Source organism: Orcinus orca, chromosome 12, assembly GCF_937001465.1.
Source record: "Orcinus orca chromosome 12, mOrcOrc1.1, whole genome shotgun sequence".
Lineage (NCBI taxonomy): Eukaryota > Metazoa > Chordata > Mammalia > Artiodactyla > Delphinidae > Orcinus > Orcinus orca.
In genome coordinates this window covers 81446612-81474223 of record NC_064570.1, presented here as the reverse complement: position 1 = coordinate 81474223, position 27612 = coordinate 81446612, and the positions used below count along the sequence as shown (strand labels likewise).

Sequence of the window (27612 nt, the reverse complement as noted above, 5' to 3'; positions counted from 1 at the left end):
ATGATAAATTTATTTCGCTTGACTAGATAAATAATGTGATTATATTTTCTCTAAAACAGTCTCAAAAGTGATATTCAAGGGGAAAAAACCTTTTAAAAGACAATTTTCTGCTTTAAACGGAAATAATGTAACTAAATTTTATAAATTATATAAAAGTTGGCATAGAATTTTTTTTCAGTTCTTCTTGTGAACCGATTTTCCTTTTTTCTATTTGTTCCATAGGACAGATCTATTCAGAAATGATCCACAACTTGCTTCGCCCGGTTCTGCAAAGCAAGGATTGTAACTTGGTTCGGTATAATGTCATCAATGCATTGCCCAATACAGCTGATTCACTCATTGGGAGAGCTGCACATATAGCTGTTCTGGATTCGGAAATATTTTTAGAGAAATTCTTTCTGGTTGCTGCCCTCAAATATTTCCATTAGGATTAAATGCATTGGTAGAGACTTGACAATTACCTCATTCAACAGTGATTCAGATAATGTATTATATTAAACTGTAGATGCTGATAAGTTCTAAGAAATATTTATACCTTTTTATATGGAAGATAATTTATATCATCCATGTTTAGAGCTTTTTAAACATCAACTTTACTTTCTAGGTAATGTGGCTGTGCAATATTTTTTTAATTTTATCTTTTTACTTTTCTATTACTTTTTCATATATTTTGCTACATAAGTATTTCAGTGAAACTCTAAGCCCATATGTATGTCTGATTGTTTATTATTGGCTTTCCACAATCCTCACATCAGACACATTGTATTAGAGGCCGTTATTGCTAGAATAGCATGGGATTTTAAATTTTCTAGTATTGGGGTATTATTTAGTTAATCATAAATTTTACTTTTAACATTTTACTATGTTTTAACTGGAAGTAAAATTATGGCTGCTAAAATATATTTTTTGAAATCAACTCTTTTGCCCTCTCAAATCGGGTAGTTCATATATGACAACGTTATAAACATTTTCTATAAAAGAAGCATTATTACTGTTGCTAGTAAATATATGTCATGCCTATTAAAATATATTTTCTACTGGTGATTTCAACATTATTTCTCATATTGACTTTTATTACTGGAACTTTTCATGTTCATGTTAGCAGCATCTAGAGATTTTTGAATGTTTGAATGCCCTCTGCCTTGATTTGGTTGGAATTTTGCTAAATTTGGAAATGTTGCTTGAACTTTCTGACTACATTTCTTTAACTTTTTTCATGGACTTCCTTGTATGTACATAATAATTAAATGTTGAAATTTATGAACTACTTTTATGAATTTAGATAATTTTTAAATATTGTTAAAATTTGTTGAACTAAAGAGTAATGTAAATAAAATAATTCATGTTTCAAATGGAACAAAATAATTAACTTTACATGTTTGGTGATACAGATGCAAATGTTTTGATATATGGAGATGTAAAGTCTTTTGACTTTATTCAAGGTGCTGAATAGCATTAAATTCACTATTTTCCTTTCCTGTTTTACTTGTGAAAAAAAGAATGCACTAAGGATAGATAGGCTTTTGTAAGTGTGTATTGTACAACTGATGCATGTTTATTTTTAGCATTGTGTTATTGCCTCTGCTGCTAATAAATGAACAAATGACTATCTGGAGGGACAGCTAAATCACTTGCTTATTTTCAGAATAGTTACTAGAGGTATATTTTTATTTTTGCTATACACATTTTTCATCTTCACATTCCTTGGTCCTGAGTTTGAAATACCATAGTTTTTTTCTTTTATTTCTTTTTTTTAACTAAAAAAAGAAGTTCAACTTATTCTAAGTTTGAATAATCTTCCAGATTTATCAAAGTATTCATTCTTATTCATAATCATATCATTGTTTTTAAGGGAAAACTGCTCTTATGATCATAGTAGGTTGATTGGTTGTTGGTTGTTTTAATAGTTTTAAAAGCACATCAGTGATTATGGTTTCAAGTCTAACAGATTTAACTTATCATTTACCAGGGAAACTGTCATATGCTGAATGCCTCTAAATTCAGAGTGCAGGGGTGGGGTGGGATTCTGAGGGAGAGGGTCAATGATCATAACTGACCTTAGAGAATAAATCTCATTGAAGTGTATACCAGTAAGAATTCTGAGTTGCAGACAACAAAAACCATTGTGATTAACTTAAGCAGAAAAAGAATTTATTGGAAGAATATAGGGAGCTCACAGACTTGACGGAAAGGCTGGAGAACCACTCTTGGAAAACTGGTAGAAACCGAGGAAGCTAGACTATGACCAAAATTATAGGCAAGTTCCAACTCCAGGGGAGCTGGAGGTCTGTGTATGTTTCTGCCAGCAGGGATGCCTCTGAAAACCGGATCCCAGACATCCACTTACTTCCATCACTCGTTCCAGATTCAAAGTCTGGTGAGATCATACGACTGACAGGCTTAGTCTCGTGCCAGCACCCAGGCTGTCAGGCACCCAAGACAGTGAGTATATCGGACGTCATCAGCTTCTCCAGCAGAAGATGGGACTGTTTCTCCTGCCAGAATTCACTAAACCTGTGGAATGGGTTCGATGACTGAGCACCAAATAGAAAAACACATCAGAGATCTACTACAGTCCATCTCTTTGCCTTTCCAACATCACAAATATCATATTCACACATTGTTTAAATGCTTCATCCTGACATACTGCTATTATCCCCCATCCAGTTTCAAGTCCAGGATTTCAGTGTTACGTCCATTTGTCGTCTGGTTTTGTAATGATCTTGCCTCAGTGGTGTGCAGCCCACAGACAAAACTGTGACTTTATCACACACACCCCCGCCAATATACAAGGAGAGAAAAGAAATTATTAACTACATAAGCACATGCATGAGCCAGTGAGGAAGAAACTACAGCTAGAGCAGTGCTTTGCAAGTTTCCTTGGTGAACTTCAGGGCCCCAGGACAGACCAACTGAAGCAGAATCTCCAGGGTAGGATATAGGGAGCAGTGTGTTTTATGTCCCAAAGCTCTCTGATTTCAAACCAAAACAAAACTACGGTAAATAGAGCCCTCAGTTCTGCCACTGGCCATTAAGCTAGATGGCTATGACCTGTCACCAGTGCCACTTATTCCCTGTTTTCTTTGTGCTCAACCAGCACCTCAGCTGATCAGATTTCTTTACCTTTTGTGTGACCCAAGGATCTGAGGCTTGGGTGGCCTTGCCTCTATATGGTTGCAATAATCTTTGCTTAATGTTTACAATTCAACATGGTGTGAGAGGTTATTCCAGGAGACGAGGTCCCCCAAGTTCTAGACAGAGTCCTCTCCCCACTCCCTTTTCCCCCGTGATCACCAGGGCCCATCGCTACAGCCAGCACCTTAACCACTTTTTCTAACTCCTTACCTAGTGGCATGAGCTACAAATGGCCAGGAGGCAATCCCAACTTCCAATTCAGAGAAAACACTATCTATCCACTTATACCCCACTCTGGGTACAAACTTAGCATACCAGCAGAACCTGGAATCGTGCAGACGGATGGTGAGCCGCGAAGGATCTGAGATTGTATCTACTTGTCTTGCTTGCAGTCTTGCTGCAGCTTCATGGATGCGTGGAGACAGGAGACTCCCAGGTCAGAGACAAGAGACCCTACTACAGCAGAGTCGTGGCCAAACGGTCAGCACAGTCACACCAGCTCCTAGAGCCTCATTTCCCATGGTGATGCTGAGGGCCAAGTGAGGCGTGTACACGCGATGCAGGGCCAGGGCCAAGCCGTTTGGATTGCTTACAGGAGAAGAATCCAGAGGCAAGGGCCAAGCCATTTTTGAACAAGCAGCACAAGCAGCACACAAGCCAGTTCTTTCTCCCAGGAGAGCAGCAGTTAAATGGTAGCAATGCTGTGGTTGCCTTGACCTACTTAGATGCCCATATGACCACATGCAGAAACTGCCCAGTATCAGGCAATGAGTTGCAGTTGGGATACTCAGCAATAATACGCAGGGATGCTCGGGACCCATGTGTCTTCCCATAATGGAAAGCAAAATACATGGGCAGGGTGTGAGACGTCACAACAAGAGGTCAATCCCTCTGCTGCTCTTTGGAGCCTGTTATTCTGTCAACAGAAGAGCTATCACTGAACACTGTTAACTCACTTGGAGCACATGCCAAATCCTTTAGGACAGCATCCCAAAGCATTTTCTCACCTGGTTCCAAGAGTAAAACCTTTAACAGGGCTGTCCTACGAGACCAGCTCCTTCTGATCTGATGGGATATGTGATGAGACTGGTTTATCCCACAGGCATCTGTATCCACAGGAAACAATGTTGTATGGGATGCTACATAAAGTGTACGGAACATAAGGTATTCAGTAAGTCCACAGGTGAAGTGTTAAAAGAAGCATAAGTCAGGGAAAGCAATCCAAACCCAGAATAATTGTCTATTCCTATAGAACAAATTGCTATCTCCTTCATTGTAGTACAGTCCCTTGTAACCAAAGCTGCCACCAGGCTATTCCATATTATACTAGGGATCGATCGGGTTGGTCACTGCAAGTAGTGGTGCTAGCCCATCAGTCTTGGCAGGGGGGATACTATGTTAACACATGCATGTCTCCATGCCACCGTGGCTCCCTTGTTAGGGCGGCACTAAGCAAGCACAGCTGGGGTGAGGGGAGGAGGCTAAGCAATGCCTGCAGAATGGTCATGGTGGTCAGTGATCCCGTTCAGTGATCTCCACCTGCTGGCATTCACCCCCAGTGTAATCCCCTCCCGTTGAGGTGGGCTGGATCTGCTAATTCATTCGCTTCTAATGACAGAGTTCAGCAAAAGTGATGGGCTTTCACCTCTGAGGTTAGATTACGGAAGGGCTGTGGCTTCCATCTCGAGCAGTCTCCCTTGTTCTCCCGCTTGTTCATTCCGTGGACATCCAGCTGCCATGTTGTGAAATGACCTTTGGAGAAGCCCATGCAGCATGGAACTGAGGGAGGCCTTCAGTCCAAAAGCCACAGGGAACTAAATCCTGCCAATAATCATGTGTGTGAGCTCGGAAGCTGATCTTCCCCTAGTCAAGCCTCCATGCGAGACAGGAGCCCTGGCTCACAGCCTGACTGCAACCTCATTTAACACCTAGAGCCAGAGGCGCCCTGGTTCCTGGATTTCGGACGCACAAAAACTGCGAGAGGATAGATGTTTATTGTTTTAAGCCCCAAAATGTTGGTATAATATGTTAGACAGCAGTAGATAACGTGCAGTAATCTTGTTTCTGATTAAGAGCCCTTTTGCCATGGGAGCCTTCTTTTGAGCACTCAGTGGGACCCAAATGTTCTCATGCTTTGGGGCCATTTGGAGAGGTCCTAATTCCAAAAAAACCTATTCCAAAACCTTTACATTTTCCCAGTCCCTGATCACTTGATTTCAGTGCCCATGAATTGATGTAGATCTTTATCTCAAGCTATATCTCCTTCCAGGCAAAGAGTAGAAGATAAAGTTCTGCCCTCTGGGAGGATCTTTTTTCTCTCTGCTGTTCCTCGAGGGCCTCTGTTAAATGCAGCTCGAAATGCCAAAGCAGTCATTTGCCAGCTGGTCAGTATATTGAGCAAAGCCCTCCGTAATCCAGCTTTGAATTTTTTCCTCTGTCAGCTGGTCACAAGGAGCTCACCACTAAACTGTAGATATGAACTAAGGGTGACGTGTGTATGTAAGCTACCGAGCTACCTGCTAATGAAAACTGCTTGGGTTTTGGCTCTGGCCGCGTTCCGAATATACCACTGCCTCCTGGTGAAAGGAGTCCTTATCTAGGGGGACCAGATGACTCCGGTTCGTGATAAGAAACTCAAATTATACAGCCACCTGATATTACTCGGTCAGACATCACCAGGGCCCAAGAGCTGGCCAAGAACTTTCCTAAAAAAGGAAAAAAGGAAGGAATGAAGGAAGAAAAAACAAAAAACCCAAAGGACTCCGGTGTGATTCTGTGTAGACTTTCCACAGGTCCCATGAAGCCTCCTGACCTGCCACACGTGCTCCGAACACGGCAGGAGCCGCTGGAACCGGAGGGCGGATGCGCAGCTCTCCTTCCCAGCAGCTGGACCAGACGAGAGCCTTCTGCTCTGCGCTGCACCCAAACGTCATCTTCCAGGCCACCTGGTCAGTGGGTCAGAGTTCACTGAACAAGCAGAAATGTAAAAAAATAAAGACGGAGAACTGAGGGGAAAGAAGCCTATTGCACAGGCAAAAGAGTAGAAGGTGCCCACTATTTGTGGACTGGAACAGCGAGCTTCCAAGAGACCTTCGCCTCAAATTGAGAGGAACAAACGGAAGCATTCCCTCATCCAACTTCAGCCATGATTTGAGGTTTTCATCAACACGAGCTTCAGGGTAGTTTGGGTTGTTCTTCATGATAAGGCCGAGCCGCTCCACTTTTTCCTGCATACAGCCAGGTGCGGGAGCGCGGGTTTCCGGCGCAGGCTACGGAGGCCCCGCCCGCCCCGCGGAGGCCCCGCCCGCCCCGCGGAGGCCCCGCCCGCCCCGCGGCCCCGCCCCTCCCGCGGGGCGTGCCGGGAAGACGCGGCTGTTGCGGACGCCGCGGGAGTTGGCGTCATGGTTGTGCTGGGCTTCACGTCGTTGCTGGGCCACATCGCGGCCACAGCGTGGAGAGCGGCAAGTAAGGCGCCCGATCCTGGGGCCGAGGTCGCGGGCGGGGTCGCGAAGGCACGGATGCCGCGAGAAACGCGTCCGGCGGGGCAGCGGCGTGTCGCGGGCTCGGGGGCCCCGGGCCTGCCGAGCCTTCGTGTCCTGCACGGCCACCGCGCTCGTCCCCGGCATGTCCTTGCCGCCCGAGTTCAGGGCGGGACCGGAGCTGGACAGTCGCTGGGCCCCGCTGTCCGGACGCCTCCTTCCCGGCGGCCACCGCGATGACCACGAAGCGGGGCGGGCGTCCTGAGTCCTGGGGGGTTCGCAGGGCGCGCGGCATCTGGTGCGCGTGGAGAGTGTGGAAAAGCGGGCCCTGCGGCAGTGGACTCATCATTTGCTTATTTAGTTTATTTACAGCGAAAAAGATCTCTGGCAGTCTACAGTACTAGAAGTGGAAAAGTGCAGAATTTTGGAAAAGTGGGCCGAAGACTAATAAGTATAATAAAAATTAGGTGAAACCAGGAATTATTCCTGAGAAAGTATGCATGCTTTCAGTAAAAACCAATCTTGTAAAACCCATTTTTGCTGGAAAATTTTCTCAAAATTTTACAGCCTTAACCCACAGAGTATGCTAAGCCTAGTTTTAATTTAGGACACACTGGAAAAATTGTGTTAAGTTGAAGACAATTCCGCCCCTCCTCCTGATGGGCCCCAGATTCCTATAAAGTTTGTTTTCCTTTCTGTAATCATCTCTCCCCAGACAGACTACCTGTTAAGTTGTAAAAATTTTAAATGATCCAGGAATGAATAATATATAAAGTAAAAATCCCATACTGTTCAAACCTCGAGGTAATAACTGTGAAGCTCCGTTGTGTGTTCATTCAATATCCCTTTTTCACTAATGTTCAAAACTTAAGAATGAAGTGTTTCATACCAAAAATTTACGTAACACATGTGAGTTGTGAAGCAAAGCCAACATTTATGAATCCATTCTCCAGTTTAAGAAATAGAATATTTCCATTGCCAAGCGGCTACCTGCTACCTGCTTCCTGATGCAGTTGTGTAACTGTAAGCTTTTGATCTTTACAGAAAGGGCTCCATGCCATTTGTATTTGTTTTACTTGCTTTTTTCACCTGACTGGTTTGAGATTCATCCATGTTGATAGGGGATGCTGTAATTATTCATTGAGTTATGAGAGTGTATCATACGTTTTTCCTTTCCCCTTCTCAGTGGACATTGTGTAACTCTAGAAGCACCAGGATTGACTGCTACACATCTTGTGTACACTGTAGGTGTACTTGCACAAGGGGTTGAATTCCTGGAATATGTGGCATAGGCCTGTTCAGTTTTACAATATGATAGCAAGCTGTAAAGGCATTTTCCATTCCTACTGGCTATTTATACTTCTACCAGCAGTATTAGAGTTCCTGTTGCCCCACATACTTGCCAACATTGGATAGCATCAGAAAATTTAATTTTTGTCTGCCTATAAGGTGTTGAAACGGTATTTCATTACAATTTTGCGTTTCTCTGATTAGAGAAGTTAAACATCTTTTCGAAAGTTTTTCGCTTTTTTTGATGAAATATCTCTTCATTTTCTTATTGGGTTGTTTGTCTTTCTTATTTATATTCTTTACATGTATTTGACCACTGTACCTTTTTTACTTATGTAAATGGCAAATAGCTTTGTTTGAGGGCGTAGGGAATGAAAAGTGCTTACTGAACTGAGAAGGCATCTTGAGACTGAAAAACACAGCAGGCAGGTTCATACAATCGGTGAATCAGTTTATCATAGGGTAACTTACCTGTAAAGGCTGAGAGCAGGCGGGCAACCGTCAGGAAAAATTAACAGCCGCCCCCCAAACCACCAAGCGGGCCATTGGGACAGTTTTATAGTTGACCTAGACTATGGAGGTATGTGCTTGGAAACAGGAAGTGCGTTCCTAAGATTTATGAGTAGGTAACTGGTCTTGTGGGTGCCCGGAATATGTCAGCAAAGATTTTCCTCATTGTTTGGGGACTAACAGAGTATAGAGGCCACCTGATCCGAATGATTATTGAACAATGTCGATTAACTGCTAAGCCCTTGACAACAGAGAGTGAGTGACTTTGCAGTACAGTCCTGGGTAGGGTCAGCAGAAAGCCTGTATGGGCCCAAGATGGCCTCACTTATGCTAACGGCCATACAAGCTCAAGCTCAGTTTGTGGACTGCTTTTGTTACTCTTATGGTGTCTTTTTTTAAAAAATTATCTTCAGCATTAGACAGAATAAAATAATGGATCTGATTGTACAGTCACACAGATTCAAAGGAAAGGTGTCTTTTGATAAACAGGTATTCGTAATTTTATTATAATCTTGTCTTGATCCTTTTGTTTATTGTCTGTGCTTTGTGGTCTTTGTTAAAGCCTTCCCTACCCTAAGGTCGTAGAGATATTCTGTATTTTCTCCTCAAAGGTCTATAGTTTGGCTTTTTATATTTAAGCCTTTATGCTACCAGGAATTGATTTTCATGTATGGTGTGAGGCAGGAAACCAATTTCACTTTCTTCCCATGTCAGTAACCAGTTGTCCCAGGCCCATATATTGGACCTTCCCCCCGCCCGATGTAACGCCCCTGTCATAAATCAAGTTTACATATGCATATGCACGCGGGTTTATTTCTTGGCTCTCTTCAGTTCCATTGATCTATTTGTCTGTTCCTGTGATGTAACACCTATCTTAATGACCATGCCTTTGTAACAACTCTTGATATTTGGTAGGATAAGTCCTTTCATCTTGTTTTTCAGAAGTGTCTTGGCTATTCTTGGATATCTGCTTTCCATATAAAATTCTTTAAAAAAAAAGTTCCTGTTGGGGTTTGGTTACAACTGCTCAGTATTTTTTAAGATTATCATTTTCTGATTGCTGCTTATGTATAGAAACACAGTTGACTTATTTATTGATTTTGTGTCCAGTAACCTGGCTAAATTACTTTATTAATTTAAATAATTTATTTGCAGATTTTGGTGGGGCAGTGCTAGGTAGACACAAATATTGCCTGCAAATAATGAAAATCTAGTTCTCCCTTTCTAATCTTTATATCTTTTTCTTTTCTCTTGTTTCTCTGTCCTTGCTCAGATTTCCAGTACCATGTTGAGTAAAAGTGGTGATAGGCATACTTGTTCATAATTGTAAAGGAAATATGTTCATATTTCATCATGTAATATTAGCTGTAGGTGTGCCCTTTATTAGGTTAATGAAGTCCCTTGCCATTTCTAGAAGGATTTGGGGGGCTTTTTGTTTATGTAGTTGTCTGTTTTTTAAGACAGAATAAATCTTGAAATTTACTAATTCATTTTTCTTCATTTTGTTTGTTAATTCACTTTTCTCCTTTAATATGGTGGGTTGGTGAATTATAAATTTTTCTAGTGCTGAATCACTCTTGCATTTCTAGAAAATATTCAGATTGATCAGGTTGATTATATTATTAATTTAGTGTTGGGTTTGGTATGCTAATATTTTGTTTAGAAGTTGGCCTGTAATTTTCATGTCTTGGAATTTCCTTGTCTGGTTTTGAAATTAAAGTTATTCTAGCCTCTTAAAATGAATTCAAGAGTCTTCTCATCCTTTTCTCTTCTATATTAGATTTTTTTTTTTTTTAAGATTGAAATACTCTGTTCCTTGAGTGTCTGCTACAGATTGCCTACAAAACTGTCTAGACCTGCTCTTTTCTTTGAGGGAAGATTTTAAATTATTGGTTATTTTTGTAATGATTATTGTGGTATTTATCAGATTTTCTCTTCTAAAGTCAGTTTTGATAAGTTAAATTTTTTGAGAAAATTGTTCATTTTGTATACTTTAAATATATAGGCATAAAGTTCCTGGTTTGGGGTTTTTAAAAAACTTTTGTTCTATGTAGCTATGTACTCCTCTTTTACTCATATTATATATTTTACCTTCTCTTGGTTTTTTTGGGTGTTTTTGTGTTTGTTGTTGTCGTTTTCATATTAGCTTTACCAAAGACTTCACAGTAGTTTTAGTCTTTTAAGAGAACCAACTTTTGGTTTTGTTGATCCTCTTAGTTTTATGTCTTTTATTTATGTTATTATTTTCTTCTCTTACTGTTTTTATTTTCTTTCCATTTTCTGTGGGTTCCCCTTTTTTTTAGAAGATGTGGAAATGGTGCATCTCACATGTCTTAGCTCAGGCTGCAATAACAAAGTACCGTAGACTGGGCGGCTTAAACATCAAACATTTGTTTTTCACAGATCTGGAGGCTGGAAAGTCCAAGATCAAGGTGCCAGCACATCTGGTCTCTGGTGTGAGCCTGCTTTCTGGTTCGCAGATGGCTGTCTTCCTGTTGTATCCTCATGTGGCAGAGAGCAGAAGGACCCTGCACACTCTCATAGCCTTTCTTATAAGGGCACTAATCCACCATGAGGGCTCCACCCTCATGATCTACTTGCCTTCCAAAGGCCCCACCTCCTAATATCATCACATCAGGGGTTAGAATTTCAGCATATGAATGTGGGGGGGGTTGGGCACAAACCTTCCGTCCATAACATTGGCCCTTTTTTTTTTTTTGAACCATGGTAATGGTTCTCTTCATATAAACAGCATATGGCTAGATTTTGGTGAGTTTTTATTTTGAAGTCCAACAGCATACCTTTTAACTGGAGAGTTCAGTCGATTTACAATTATAGTTACTGATAAAATTGGCTTTATTTCTACCATCTTATTTTTCACACCTTCTGTTTGTCATACTTTGAATTCAGTGTTTGCTTTTTTCATTTGTTTCCTCTGCTGGAAAAACAGGAAAAAAATGAAGATACACACTGCTTTGGAAGATATACACTGCTTTTTATTGGTTACCCTTGAAATCTAAATGCATGCTTAAGGAAGTTGAAAGTTAATTAATACCTTTATTCTCCTCCTAAATAGTACAAAGCTTAAAAATGCTTTGAATTCACTCACCCTCCACTTCTGTTGTTCAGCCTTTTAGGGGTGTGTGTGTGTGTGTTTGTTGTGTGTATGTTAGGTGGAATTGTGTAGTAACACAAATCAATACTGTTATTGCACTTCTATACAGTCAACATATAAAACTTTTATCTTCTATTTTATCTCACACTTTATTTTTTGATCACTTTCTTTTTATAAATTTCTTTTCTTTGTCATGAGAATGCTTAGGATTTACTCTTTTAACAACTTTTTAAATTTTTATTTATTTATTTATTTTTGCTGCGTTGGGTCTTCGTTGCTGCGTGCGGGCTTTCTCTGGTTGCATCGAGCGGGGGCTTCTCTTCAGTGTGGTGCTTGGGCTTCTCATTGCTGTGGCTTCTCTTGTTGCAGAGCATGGCCTCTAGGTGGGCTCTAGAGTGCAGGCTCAGTAGTTGTGGCGCACGGGCTTAGTTACTCTGTGGCATGTGGGATCTTCCCAGACCAGAGCTCAAACCTGTGTCCCCTGCATTGGCAGGTGGATTCTCAACCACTGCACCACCAGGGAAGTCCTTGGATCAGTTTCTTAAAGTACATTGTTTAGAAGTTCCCTTTGGTGACAGTCTTGTGATAAAGTTCTGTGGTTTTTTAAAATATATATTTTATCTTTAATCTGAAAATATGGTTTTATTTCTCTCCTGTTCTTGAAAGTAGTTTCAATGGCTGCATCATTTTCTCACAGCTCTATCTCTTCTGGCTTTCATTATAGCTAATGGGAAGTCATCTGTCTAATTTTTATTCCTTTACTAGTAATGTCTTTGATTTGACTGCTTTTTTAGATCTTCCTTTAATATTGGGTTCTTCATTTTACTTTGTGTCCACGTGTTTTTTTGCTTTTCTTTTTAATATAATTTTATTTATTTTTTATACAACAGGTTCTTATTAGTTATCTATTTTATACATATTAGTGTATATATGTCAATCCCAATCTCCCAATTCATACCACCACCACCCCCACCCCCCGCCGCTTCTCCCCCTTGGTGTCCATACATTTGTTCTCTACATCTGTGTCTCTGTTTCTGCCCTGCAAACCAGTTGATCTGTACCATTTTCCTAGGTTCCACATATATGCATTAATGTACGATATTTGTTTTTCTCTTTCTGACTTATTTCACTCTGTATGACAGTCTTTAGATCCATCCATGTCTCTACAAATGACCCAATTTCATTCCCTTTTATGCCTGAGTAATATTCCATTGTATATATGTACCACATCTTCTTTCTCCATTCGTCTGTCTATGGGCATATAGGTTGCTTCCGTTAACTGGCTATCGTAAATAGTGCTGCAGTGAACATTGGGGTACATGTGTCTTTTTGAATTATGGTTTTCTCTGGGTATATGCCCAGTAGTGGGATTGCTGGATCATATGGTAATTCTATTTTTAGTTTTTTAAGGAACCTCCATACTCTTCTCCATAGTGGCTGTATCAATTTACATTCCCACCAACAGTGCAAGAGGGTTCCCTTTTCTCCACACCCTCTCCAGCATTTGTTGTTTGTAGATTTTCTGATGATGCCCATTCTAACTGGTGTGAGGTGATATCTCATTGTAGTTTTGATTTGCATTTCTCTAATAATTAGTGATGTTGAGCAGCTTTTCATGTGCTTCTTGGCCATCTGTACATCTTCTTTGGAGAAATGTCTGTTTAGGTCTTCTGCCCATTTTTTCATTGCGTTGTTTGTTTCTTTAATATTGAACTGCATGAGCTGTTTATATATTTTGGAGATTAATCCTTTGTCCGTTGATTCATTTGCAAATATTTTCTCCCATTCTGAGGGTTGTCTTTTCATCTTGTTTGTAGTTTCCTTTGCTTTGCAAAAGCTTTTAAGTTTCATTAGGTCCAATTTGTTTATTTTTGTTTTTATTTCCATTACTCTAGGAGGTGGATCAAAAAGATCTTACTGTGAGTTATGTCAAAGAGTGTTCTTCCTATGTTTTCCTCTAAGAGTTTTATAGTGTCTCGCCTTATATTTAGGTCTTTAATCCATTTTGAGTTTATTTTTGTGTATGGTATTGGGGAGTGTTCTAATTTCATGCCTTTATATTTGGCTGTCCAGTTTTCCCAGCACAACTATTGAAGAGACTGTCTTTTCTCCATTGTATATCTTTGCCTCCTTTGTTGACCATAGGTGTGTAGGTTTATCTCTGGGCTTTCTGTCCTGTTCCATTGATCTATATTTCTGTTTTTGTGCTAGTACCATATTGTCTTGATTACTGTAACTTTGTAGTATAGTCTGAAGTCAGGGAGTCTGATTCCTCCAGCTCCGTTTTTTTTCCCTCAAGACTGCTTTGGCTATTGGGGGTCTTTTGTGTCTCCAGACAAATTTTAAGATTTTTTGTTCCAGTTCTGTAAAAACTGCCACTGGTAATTTGATAGGGATTGCATTGAATCAGTAGATTGCTTTGGGCGGTATAGTCATTTTCACAATATTGATTCTTTCAATCCAAGAACATGGCGTATCTCTCCATCTGTTTGTGTCATCTTTGATTTCTTTCATCAGTGTCTTACAGTTTTCTGAGTACAGGTCATTTACCTCCTTAGGTAGGTTTATTCCTAGGTATTTTATTCTTTTTGTTGCAGTGGTGAATGGGATTGTTTCCTTAATTTCTCTTTCTGATCTTTCGTTCTTAGTGTATAGGAATGCAAGCGATTTCTGTGCATTAAATTTGTATCCTGCAACTTTACCAAATTCATTGATTAGCTCTAGTAGTTTTCTGGTGACATCTTTAGGATTCTCTATGTATAGTATCATGTCATCTGCAAACAGTGACAGTGTTACTTCTTCTTTTCCAATTTGTATTCCATTTATTTCTTTTTCTTCTCTGATTGCCGTGGCTAGGACTTCCAAAACTATGTTGAATAATAGTGGCAAGCATGGACATCCGTGTGATTTGGGACCTAGAATGTCTTTCAGTTGTGCATGGTTTATATTCACCAACATTTTCAATATAATATTTTTCTAAATAGTCAACCACAAAAAACGAAGAACAGATTATTATATGAAATATATTAGTATGATCAGAAACTCATATTTCTGTTACCCATATAATTTTTTTTAATAAATTTGTTTATTTTTGGCTGTGTTGGGTCTTCGTTGCTGCACACAGGGCTTTCTCTGCTTGCTGTGAGCAGGGGCTGCTGTTTGTTGCGGCGCACAGGCTTCTCATTGCGGTGGCTTCTTTTGTGGCAGAGCACAGGCTCTAGGCATTTGGGCTTCAGTAGTTGAGGCATGCAGGCTCAGTAGTTGTGCCTCGCGGGCTCTAGAGCACAGGTTCAGTAGTTGTGGTGCACGGGCTTAGTTGCTCCACGGCATGTGGGATCTTCCTGGTCCCGTGCTCAAACCCATGCCCCCTACATTGGCAGGCGGATTCTTAACCACTGCACCACCAGGGAAGCCCCCATATAGTTTCTTAATAAAAATAAATGCAGCTTTACAAGATATTTTTTTGCAGGTTTTTCTCTTTTGATTTTTAGTGCATGCTTAACTAAGTATTATTTTGAGGACATAATTAAAAATAAAATATGCCCTTAAATATTGAAGTGGAAGTTTGAAGGCAGAATGGTCTGTAGTCTAACTCAATAAATACATTAAAATTTTACGTAAGTGTTTTTATTTTAATATGTATAGAAATTTTTATTGATTCACAGATTCTTCTCAGCCAATTAGTATCATAAATGTGAAGTATTTTATGTAAGTGAGTATTTAGGTGGGAGAAGTCTATATTCTGTAAGTCATTGTAGCTTTCTTAATACATTCAGTTGTATATTTATTTTCTTAATCCTTGAATTTTGTTGGCTGAAGACTAATCTGCATTACAGTTGGACATTCAAAAAATCAACAATGTTGCTAGACACTGAGATATATGCAGTGGACGTGCAAATTAACAGCCTGATGTACTATTTTGAAATTGTTAATGCAGTTTGTATGTAATGTTAACTTTATGTAATCTTACAAACATGTCAATGTAAATTCCAAATTGGCTGTGGAGGGTGTATATATATATATACACACATACATGGAGACATATATACATACAAATACTTGTGCATATCTATTTGCATGTGTGTATGTGTGTGTGTGTGTATATATATATATATATATATATAATTTTTTAAAGCGGGGGGTAGGGTGATGTAGTCATTATTGGAATATGAATAAAATACATGTAGTGAAAGAAAATCCTAACTACGTGTAATGCTATCAGGAGCTTCCAGATAATTCTATAATAACAATAATAGATACAGTCTGTCACTGTGCTAAGTGCTTTGCCTGAATTGTCCAGTTTAATCTATTTAGTAACCTCATGAGGTAGATACTGTTATATTCAATTTAGAGGGGAAGAAATGGATTTAGAAAGGGTAAATAACTTGACAAAGGTCAAACAACTAGTAAGTATTTGTTTTAGTTTCTTATTGCTGGTGTAACAAATTACCACAAACTTAAAAATCCTTACAGTTCCAGAGGTGAGAAGTCTGAAACGGGTCTCTCTGTGCTGAAACCAAGGTGTTAGGGTTGTGTTTCTTCTGGGTGCTCTAGGGGAGAATCTGTTTCCTCCCTTTTCCATCTTCCAGAGGCTGCCCAAGTTCCTGGACTTGGTGTGGCCCTTTCCTCAATCTTTAGAGCCAGCAACATCATCAAGTCTGTCTCTCACTGCCACCTCTCTGGTTCTCTCTTCCAGTTCTCTCTTCCCCTTTTAAGAACCCCTGTGATGACAGTGGACCCACCCAGGTAATCCAGGACAGTCTACCTAGTTCAGGGTCATCTGATGAGCAACTTCAGTTCCATCTCTTACCTAATTCTCCTTCACCGTGTGACCTAGCCTGCACATAGTTTCCAGATATTAGGTTCTCACCCTCTTTGGGGGCCATTACTGTGCCTGCCACAGTGGTGTGACCAGAACTGGTACCCACCTCTGTCTGCCTCTAAAGCTCTTCCTTCAGGAAGTTGAAGACCCCAACCCTGAGGTCATTTTTCAGAGTGGTTTTGCCCTTACTGAACATTATCTCAACAAGGGTTGGATAACTTTCATAATACTGAAAGCTTACCTTTCTCATTGTAACCTAGGAAGTGAGCTCATTTATAAATTGCAGGTGCCCAATACAGTTTAAGATGTTTAATTGGCAGAAAAAGAGGGGCATGATTAGGATTTAAATATAAGAATACTAAATACAGTGCCTTGTGACTTACAGAGATTTAAATAGTAAATATTGTCATTGAAAAGTTCCTACTACTTAGTTACTCTTAATGATCTGATTCCTGGTATTTTTGGCATTGCTTCAGACAGGAATCCATATTTTATTTTATTTTATTTTATTTTATTATTTAATGTTTTAAAAATAAATCTATTTTATTATTTATTTTTCACCTTGTTGAGTCTTCATTGCTGTGCACAGGCTTTCTCTAGTTGCGGCGAGCGAGGGCTACTCTTTGTTACGGTGTGCGGACTTCTCATCATGGTGGTGTCTCATTGCGGAGCACAGGCTCTAGGCGCACAGGCCTCAGTAGTTGTGATGCATGGGCTCAGTAGTTGTGGAGCGTGGTCTCTAGAGTGCAGGCTCAGTAGTTGTGGCACACGGGCTTAGTTGCTCCGCAGCATGTGGTATCTTCCTGGACCAGGGCTCGAACCTGTGTCCCCTGCATTGGCAGGCGGATTCTTAACAACTGCGCCACCAGGGAAGTCCCAGGAATCCGCATTTTATATCTGTTTTTGCAATTTTGATAATGGTTAACTAACTCATTTCAAAGCTCTTCTTTTCAAACTGATAGCATTGGTTGCCTCCAAGGAAAGGAACTGGCCGTCTGAAAGATAGGGGCAGAGGGAAGGGTTGTCACTGTGTGTCCTTCTGTACTTTTTAATTTTGATAACTGTGAATATGTAAGCTTAACACAAGTAAGTAAAAGTGTTACATTTTGAAGTAGAATAAATGAACAGCTCCTATTTTTTCACTGTCTTCACTCTGCTAGGATCACCCATTCTGTGTCATTCTTTGAGGAAAATAAGTTCTCAAGGAGAAAAATCCAAACCCATCAAACAACCCCTTAAGAAGCCAAAGTTACCAGAAGGTCGTTTTGATGCACCAGAAGATTCCAATTTAGAGAAAGAACCACTGACAAGTGAGTAGAGTAAACCTCCTCTCTTAATTTTTGGTCTCAAAGAAAGTGTTTCTGTCATTGAGAAGCAAATGAAAGGAAGGAAGCATGTTATTGTTTATAATTCTTCATTGACAGTAATAAAGAACATTTCAACAATGAATAAAATTACCATACAGTAAGTCCTCTATATACAGACAAGTTCTGTTCCGAGAGCACATTCGTAAGTCCAATTTGTTCGTAAGTCCAACAGAGTTAGCCTTGGTACCCAACTAACACGATCAGCTATATGGTACTGTACTGTAATAGGTTTATAATACTTTTCACACAAATAATACATAAAAAACAAAGAAAAACAAAGAAAACATTTTTAATCTTACAGTACAGTCCCTTGAAAAGTACAGTAGTGCAATACAACAGCTGGCACACAGGGGCTGGCATCAAGTGAACAGGCAAGAAGACTTACTGACTGGAGGAGGGAGAGGAGGTAGGAGATGGTAGAGCTGAAGGATTGTCAGCAATAGGAGACAGAGGGCAAGCTGCACTTTCACTCACCCCTGATGTTGATGGAATGCATGTTCATATCTTTGAAAGTTTGCAACATGAAGGTTCGTATGTAGGGGACTTACTGAATTGACTGTCAGTATGTATGGGTTAAAAAAAAGATTTCCAGGTCCCTGGTAGTGATTGATTATGTTTGATTAATTTATTTATTACACCCCATTATTCGCATGGCAAAATATATGAATTAAGATGCAAATAACAGAAACTTACTTGAACAGACTTAAGCAGAAGGTAGGGTATGCTGTTATTAAGGTCCAGGGAACAAGTGAGGCTCCCTAGGGCAGTAATGCTGCTGGGCCTTAGAAGAAGACTGGGACCTCAGGACTAAACACTGTATGGAAACCAGGGTGTTCTTCCTTCTCTTGTCTTTGGTACCTACTCTTCATTGTTTTCTGTCTCCATACTCCCTTCTGAGTCCACTGGGCAGAAAGTAACTGCTCCTAGCAGCTACTCAGTTCAAGAGAACAAGACTGAAAATACAATTTCTTAGTCCTGATTTCAGATTCCTTAAGAAGAGAGCTCCTTGGCCTACCTTGGATCAGGTGTCCACAGCTAAATCAACCAGTGGCAAGTGGCCTGGTGAAAATGTGGTTGTTCTCACTGTAACTACATGGCTGGGGAAAGAGAAGGGGATGTTTTGGAGAATAAAGAGGTTTTTGGGTGGGAGAAGGGATGCTAGACTAAACATTATTTTGTATTCAGTATATATAAAATTTGTTTCATGTCTTAAAGCTTTTTTTTTTAAGTACTACTTTATTTTCATGCTATATCCTTTTGTACCTTTGAATTGTGGAAAATGTGCAGATATTAGCTATTCAAAAATAGCATTTCATACAGCATAAATGTAAACATACCACTTTGAAACTTTGGCAAGGCTGCCCTGCTTGTCTGGTTTTTCCAGTCTCATGAGCGCTAACCCATCTATGAAGTGAAGCATCCTAGGCAAGAAGATACCAGTAGAGGATACAGGGACCTGTGTATGGAATTCTTCCTAGAATATAAAAGCGTTGGGGGTTTGCTCATTCATTAACTATTTCAGATTATAGCACTCTACCAAGCCCAATCTCATAACCAGATCAACCAGCCAAGGTGATGGAAGCTTTTAAAAAGTTGCCATTAATCTAGAGGTAAAATTTCTCTTCAAAGGTTTTAGCTAAGCATAAAAATCTGAGAGGAAATACTTCCTTAAAATGTCTCACACAAAAGCAGCAGTCTCAGAAATAAACACTCACGTATATGCTTGATTGATTTTTGACATGATTGCCAATACCATTCAATGGCGAAAAGGACAGTCTTTTCAATAAGTGGTGCTGAGAAAACAGGGTATCCACATGTAAAAGAATGAAATTGGACCCCTTACCTTACACCATATTCAAAAACTAATTCTAAATATGTCAAAGACCTAAACTTAAGAGGGAAGACTGTAAAACTCTTAGAAGAAAATTGGGCAGACTCTTCATGTCCCTGGATTTGACAATGATTTCATGCATATGACACCAAAAGCACAAGCAACAAATGTGAAAATAGATAAATAAGACATCAACAAAATTAAGAAATTTTGTTCATATGAGAACATTATCAAGAAAGTGAGAAAAATAACCTACAGAATGGGGGGAAATATTTGTAAATCATATATTTGAAAAGAATTAATATCCAGAATAAAGAACTCCTACAATTCAACAACAACGAAAACAACCCAATTCAAAAATGGGCAAAGGGGCTTCCCTGGTGGCGCAGTGGTTGAGAGTCCGCCTGCTGATGCAGGTGACACGGGTTCATGCCCTGGTCCGGGAAGATCCCACATGCGGCGGAGCGGCTGGGCCGGTGAGCCATGGCCTCTGAGCCTGTGCGTCTGGAGCCTGTGCTCCGCAACGGGAGAGGCCACGACAGTGAGAGGCCCGCGTATTGCAAAAAAAAAAAAAAAAAATCTACATATGGAACAATTTCACTGGAAACTAGCAGAAAGACCCTGGTACAATCAAGACTGTAAAAAAATATCCACACATAATTGGGTAGGAAGGGAAGAAAAGTGATCAGGTCAGGACCTGTGCCCCTGGGAGAGGACTCAGAAGAAAATGGAGAATCCATGGCGGAGACCCACCGTGGGCAGTGAGTGCTGAGAACCACAGATCGGGTGCCCTAGTCCTGGCGTCCTCCACAGGGGAGACGAGCCCCCTTGGCCGGTTGGAGGGCAACTGGGACTCCCAGGAGGGCAGAGGGACCTGGACCCGCTTGTGAGGAGGGCGCACGCAAGCTTGGCCCAAAGGCAGGGCAGAGGGAGGTCTGCTCCAGCAGCTGCCAAGTCCTGCGGCGGCCTCGTCATGCACCCCAGCCCCAAGCCAAGCCAACTCTCATTCTGGGGCAGCCACTACCAGGAAGAAGACTCAGCCGTGGGACACAGCGGTGACCCAGCCCCAGGGTGGAGCCTGGGAGGGGTAGCGGCAGCCATTGTCAGCACCTACTCAAGTGGCACAGCAGAAGCAGCCCAGACCTCTGACAGCAGCTGGCCTGCCACAGCTCACTCCTGGTACATGCCGAGAGTCCACACGGGCCCCCCGCAGCGCTGCAGTGTGGCTCCACAGCCAGATGGAGGTGACGGGCTGGGGGCAGTGATCAGCTGAGAGGGTCAAAGTGGACTTGTACCGAGGCTACATCTGAGTGGAGCATGGGAAACAAATATGTGCACCTGAACAGGCAGTGAAGCAGAGACAGCTCAGACCTCTGTCTGAGGCTGACATGAGCGGAGAGCCCACACAGGCCCCACTCACTTCAGCACTTCCTGCTCTGGGGCAAGGAGAGAGGAAAAGACCCACTTAATGGGAACAGAGCCAGCTCATGCCTGACCCTCAGGGCTTCTGCTCCAGCAACCTGGGATCAGACCCCACCCCTGATAGGACAGTGACAGCCACCTAGCAGAGGGGAAGTCCTGCCCCACACCTGGCTCCATCTCTAGCCCCTCCACCAGCAGGCCCACCTCCTACCAAGGAGATAGCTGTCAGCACACCCTGAGGAAAGACATGATTTGCGTCCATGTCAAATTCAGTTCTCCCACAAAAGGCATTGGGCACACGCAGTCTGTATAGGGACACTCCTACATAAGAACACTCCTTCAAGGTAACTTTCACCTAAATTCACAGAGGCAGGAAAAGTTAAGCAAAATGACAAGGGAGAGGAACTCCTCTCAATTGAAAGAGCAGTAGAAAACCCCTGAAAAAACCACTAATGAAACAGTTGACTAGATAAAGAATTCAAAGCATTGGTTATAAGAATGTTAACTGAATTAGGGGGAAGAATACATCTACACAGCAATGTTTTTTAACAAGGAACTAGAAAATATAAAAAAAGACCCAATCAGAAATGAAGAATTCAATAGTTGAAGTAAAAAACACACTAGAAGGAATGAATAATGCATAAGTGATCTGGAAGATAGAATAATGCACATCACCCCATCAGAACAGCAAAAAGAAAGGCGGTTTTTTTGTTTTTTTGTTTTTTTGCGGTACACGGGCCTCTCAGTGTTGTGGCCTCTCCCGCTGCGGAGCACAGGCTCTGGACGCGCAGGCTCAGCGGCCATGGCTCACCGGCCCAGCTGTTCAGCAGCATGTGGGATCTTCCCAGACGGGGGCACGAACCCGTGTCCTGTGTTGGCAGGCGGACTATCAACCACTGCGCCGCCAGGGAAGCCCAAGAAAGGCAGTTTTAAAAAATGAAAACAGTCTAAGAGATCTCTGGGATAACATATAAGGAGCCCAGAAGGAGGAGAGAGAGAGAGAGAAGGGAATTGAAAATGTATTTGAGGAAATTGTGACTGAGAACTTCCACAATCTGAAGAAAGAAATAGATATCGAGGTACAGGAAGAGGGTCCAAACAAGATGAACCCAAACAGATGCACACCAAGACATATCATAATTAAAATGGCAAAAGTTCGAATTCTGAAGACAGCAAGAGAAAAACAGTGTCATACACAAGGAAGTCCCTATAAGTCTGTCACCTGATTTCTCTGCAGAAACTTTACAGGCCAGAAGGGAGCAGCACGATATATTCAAAGTCCCGAAAGGGAAAACCTTCAAGCTAGGGTACTCTATTCAGCAAGATTATCATTAAAATAGAAGGAGTGATAAAGGGCGTCTCAGATAAGCAAAAGCTAAGAGTTCATCAATACTAAACTTACCTTAAAAGAAATGTTGAAGGGACTTCTCTGAGTGGAAAAGAAGTAAGCTGTAGGAAAGGGGAAATCCTGATAGGAAAGGCAAATATATAGTAAGGACTGAGGATCAACCACTTAAATAAGCCAGTACAAAGATTAAAAACAAAAAATTGTAAAAGCATTTGGTTAACTGTTGCCTGCAGTGACCTGGGACATAGACCCCACATACCTAATGAACTTGTAGCTGTAAGGGAAGGGCTGGAAAACAACCTTAATAATATCTGTTGGTTGTTACTGACTGTTTGGCAAGGAATTAAAAAGAAAGAGATGAACTTAAAAAAAATTGTAGCAGCAACTGTAACTACAATAAACAGTTAACAGATAAACATGAAGATCTAAAATGTGACATCAAAAACATAAAATGTAGGGGAGAGGTGTAAAAACTGTAGATCTTTTCAAATGCATCTGAACTTAGATGACTATCAGTTCAAACCAAGTAGATATAGTTACAGGTCAACATATATGAATCCCATGGTAATCACAAATCAAAACTACAGTAGATAAAACTAAAAAGAATACAAGCATACTACTAAAGAAAATCATCAAACCACAAGAGAAGAAACGAAAAGAAGAAATGAACAAAGAAATAGAAAAACAACTAGGAAACATAAAATGGCATTAACTACATACCTATCAGAAATTAAATGTCAAAGAACTAAAAAATCAAAAGACATAGGGTGATGAGGCCCTTCTATTTGCTGCCTACAAGAGACTCACTTCAGAGCCAAATACACAGACAAAGTGAGGGGATGGAAAAAGTTATTTCATGCAAACAGAAATGACAAGAAAGTGGGGATAGCAATACTCATATCAGATAAAGTAGACTTTAAACAAAGACTGTAACAAAAGACAGAGAAGGGCATTATATAATGGTAAAGGGATCAATACAAGAAGAGGATGTTATCATTAACATAAATACTTGAAACAGGAGCACCTAAATATATAAAGCAAATACTAACAGACAAAAAGGGAGAAATTCACAATAATAGTAGAGCACTTTAACACCACACTTACATTAATGCACAGATCATCCAGACAGAAAATCAATAAGGCAACACTGGTCTTAAATGACACAATAGACCTCTTGGACTTAACAGATATGTACAGAACATTACATCCAAAAACAACAGAATACACATTATAGTCAAGTGCACATGGAACATTCTCCAGGATAGATCACATGCTAGGCCATAAAACAAGTCTCAAAAAAATGTGAGAAGATAGAAATTATATCAAACATTTTTTCCGACCATAGCAGTATAAAACTAGAAATCCATTACAAAAAGAAAAATGGGAAAAGAACAAATACTTAGAGACTAAAACAACATGCTACTAAAAAACCAATGGGTGAATGAAGAAATCAAAGAGGAAATCAGAAAATACCTCAAGACCAAAGAAAATGGAAATTCAACACTCCAAAACCTATAGGGTGCAGCAAAAGTAGTTCTAAGAAGGAAGTTTATAGCAGTACAGGCCTTTCTCAAGAAAGAAGAAAAATCTCAAGTAAACAACCTAACCTGCCACTTAAAAGAATTAGAAAAAGAAGAACAAAGCCCAAAGTCAGCGATAGGAAGGAGATAAAGATCAGAGGGGAAATGAAATAGCAATCAACAAAACAATAGAAAAGATCAATAAAACCAAGAGCTGTTTTTTTTAAAAGATGAACAAAATTGGTAAACATTTAGCAAAGACCACCAAGAAGAAAAGAGAGAAGACCCAAATAAAATAAGAAATGAAAGAGGAGAAGGAACAGCAAAAACCACAGATACAAAAAATCATAAGAGAACACTACTAACAGTTATATGTCAATGAATTGGACAACCTAGAAAAAATGGATAAATTTCTAGAAACATACAACCTGTCAAGACTGAATCAAAAAGAAATAGACAACTTGAACAGACTGATCACTAGTAGTAAAGTTGAATCTGTAATTTAAAAACTCCCAGCAAACAAAAGTCCAGGACCAGACAGCTTCAAAGGAGAATTCTACCAAACATATAAAGAAGAGCTAATACCTAACCACCTCAAACTATTCCAAAAAATTGAAGAGGACGGAACACTCTCAAATTCATTCTACAAGGCCATCAATAATTACCCTGATACCAAAACCACACAAAGACACTACAAAAAAAGAAAATTACAGGTCAATATCAATGAATATAGATTCTAAAATCCTCAACAGAATATTAGCAAACTGAATCCAAAAATATATTAAAAGGATTGTATATGATGATCAATTTGGATTTATTCCAGGGACACAAAGATTGTTCAGTATTTGCAAATCAATTAATGTGATATACCACATTAACAAAAGGAAGGATAAAAACCAACTGATCATCTCAATAGATGCAGAAAAACCATTTGACAAAATTCATTATCCATTCATTATAAAATTCTCACCGAAGTGGGTATAGAGGGAACATATCTCAACATAATAAAGGCTATTTATGACAAATCCACAGCTAACATCATATTCAGCAGTAAAAGTTGAAAGCCTTTCTTCTAACTCAGGAACAAGACAGGGATGCCCACTCTTTGCCCCTTCTATTTAACATAGTATTGGAAGTTCTAGCCACAGCAATCAGACAAGGAAGATAAATAGGTATGCAAATGTGAAGGGAAGAAGTAAAACTCATTATTTGCAGATCCATGATACTATATATAGAAAACCCTAATGTCTCCACCAAAAAACTATTAGCACTAATAAATGAATTCTGTAAAATTGCAGAATACAAGATTAATATACAGAAATATGTTTCCTTTACATACACTAATAATGAACTATCAGAAAGATAAAGTAAAAAAAAATCCCCATTAAAATCACACCAAAAAGAATACAATACCTAGGAATAAACTTAAAGGTGAAAGACCTGTACTCTGAAAACTATGAAACAATGATAAAGGAAATTGATAAAAGAAATGGAAGGATATCCTGTGCTCTTGGATTGGAAGAATTAATATTGTTAAAATGGCCATACTACCCAAAGCAATCTCCAGATTAAATGCAATCCCTATCAAAATACTCATGACATTTTTCACAGAACTAGAACAAATAAGCCTAACATTCATATAGAACCACAGAAGGCCCCAAATTGCCAAAACAATCTGGAGGAAAAAGAACAAATCTGGAGGTGTCAAGCGCCCAGACTTCAGACTATACTACAAAGCTACAGTAATCAAAACAGCATGGTACCGGCACAAAAACATACACATAGATTAATGGAACACAATAGAGATCCCAGAAGTAAACCCATGAACCTTTGGTCAATTAATCTACAACAAAGGAGGCAAGAATATACAATGGAAGAAGACAATCTCTTTAGTAAGTTGTGCTGGGAAAACTGGACAGCTACATGTAAAAGAATGAGATTAGAACATTTCCTCACACCATATACGAAAATAAACTCAATGGACTAAATATCTAAATGTAAGACCTGAAGCCATAAAACTCATTGAAGAGAACATAGGCAGAACACTCTTTGACATAAATTGTAGCAATATTTTTTTGAATCTGTCTCCTAAGGCAAAAGAAGTAAACAGATGGGACCTAATTAAACTTAAAAACTTTTGCACAGCTAAGGAACCGTGGACAAAACGAAAAGACAACCTGTGAATGAGAGAAAATATTTGCAAACGATATGACCAACACAGGGTTAATATCCAAAATATATAAACAGCTCATACAACTCAATATAAAAAAACAGTCCAATCCAAAAATGGGCAGAAGACCTGAATAGACATTTTTCCAAAGAAGACATACACATGGCCAACAGGCACATGAAAAAATGCTCAACATCACTAATTATTAGAGAATTTCAAATCAGAACTACAGTGGGGTACCACCTCACACTGGTCAGAATGGCCATCATCAAAAAGTCAACAAATAATAAATGCTAGAGAGGGTGTGGAGAAAAGGGAACCCTCTTGCACTGTTGGTGAGAATGTAAATTGGTGCATCCAATATGGAAAACATTATGGAGGTTCCTTAGAAAACTGAAAATAGAACTACCATATGACCCAGCAATTCCACTACTATGTACATACCCAAAGAAAATGAAAACACTAATTTGAAGAGATACATGCACCCCAGCCTTCATAGCAGCATTATTTACAATAGCCAAGATATGGAAGCAACTTAAGCGACCAACAGATGAATGGATAAAGAAGATACACACACACACACACACACACACACACACACAATGGAATATTACTCAGCCATTAAAAAGAATGAAATTTGCAACAGTGTGGATGGACCTCGAGAATATTATGCTTAGTGAAAAAATCAGAGAAAGACAAATACTCTATCACTTACATGTGGAACCTAAAAAATAAACAGTGTATATAGCAAAACAGTAACAGACTCACAGTATAGAAAATTAACTAGTGGTTCCCAGTGGGGAGAGGGAAGGGGGGGCCAAGATAGGGGTATGGGATTAAGAGGTACAAACTACTGTGTATAAATTGGATAAGCAACAATGATATATAGCACAGGGAATTATTGCCTTTATCTTGTAATACCTTTTCCTGGAGTATAATCTGTAAAAATAACTGAATCACTGTGCTGTACACCTGAAACTAATACAATATTGTAAATCACCTATACGTCAAAGAAAATGAATGAGTGATTAGACATTAAGAATTGGGATTCTTTCAAATAGCTGGTTCCTCTCCTGATCTTCCTGTGTACAGATCAGTACAGTGTATGTACTAAGAGCAAGACTGCAGCCAGAATGTGTGAATTCAAACTCAGTTTCATCACTTAGTCTCGTCTTCCTCATCTATAAAATGGAAACAATAATTGTTCCTGTCCCAAAGGATTATTATGAGGGTTAAATGAATTAATATGTATAAAGTCCTCAGAATTGGGCCTGACTCAAAACGGAAAATCCTATTATGAACATACACTGTTAACAATAATAACAGCTGTTATGCCCATAAATGGCAGTTTCCGGGAACCAGTTGCTGAAGCCAAAACTGTATGATGAGGAAAATTAATACTCATAGCTAAAATTATTTGAGCATTCTTATGTAGCTGGCACTGTGCTAGACCTTTTACATGCATTTCTTTTTTTATTTCTCGATAGTAAGGCAGGTATGATGGTTGTACCCACTTCACTGTTAAGAAAAATAAGGCATTGAATCAAAGTAATCTTGTTTCAAAACCTTCCAAACCCTGTGGATTTGTACTCTGTATTCTCTG

The 27612-nt window shown here is 39.8% G+C and overlaps 2 protein-coding genes across 26 annotated transcripts in view; both read left to right on the top strand.

Annotated features, from left to right (window-relative positions):
• Window positions 1–1615, top strand: part of FAM135A (family with sequence similarity 135 member A) — a 123645-nt gene extending 122030 nt beyond the window's left edge. For all 16 annotated transcript variants that reach the window (XM_033428700.2, XM_033428701.2, XM_033428712.2 and 13 more), the window contains one exon: window positions 223–1615. In XM_033428700.2, the coding sequence (XP_033284591.1) occupies window positions 223–428 (206 nt within the window). In that variant the 3' untranslated portion in view covers window positions 429–1615. The remainder of the gene's footprint in view (window positions 1–222) is intronic.
• A 4821-nt stretch (window positions 1616–6436) lies between these two features.
• The window catches only part of SDHAF4 (succinate dehydrogenase complex assembly factor 4), a 35696-nt gene continuing 14520 nt past the window's right edge, over window positions 6437–27612 (top strand). For 9 of the 10 annotated variants that reach the window (XR_007470567.1, XR_007470564.1, XR_007470568.1 and 6 more), the window contains exons 1-2: window positions 6443–6600; window positions 17512–17661. Coding sequence is in view for 4 of the 10 variants with exons in the window: in XM_033428714.2 (XP_033284605.1) it covers window positions 6537–6600; window positions 17512–17661 (214 nt within the window). In the remaining 6 variants the exon portion in view is untranslated. Of the gene's footprint in view, window positions 6601–17511; window positions 17662–18691; window positions 18933–27612 lie in introns of those variants that run through there. The other variant, XM_049695447.1, reaches the window with a different exon arrangement.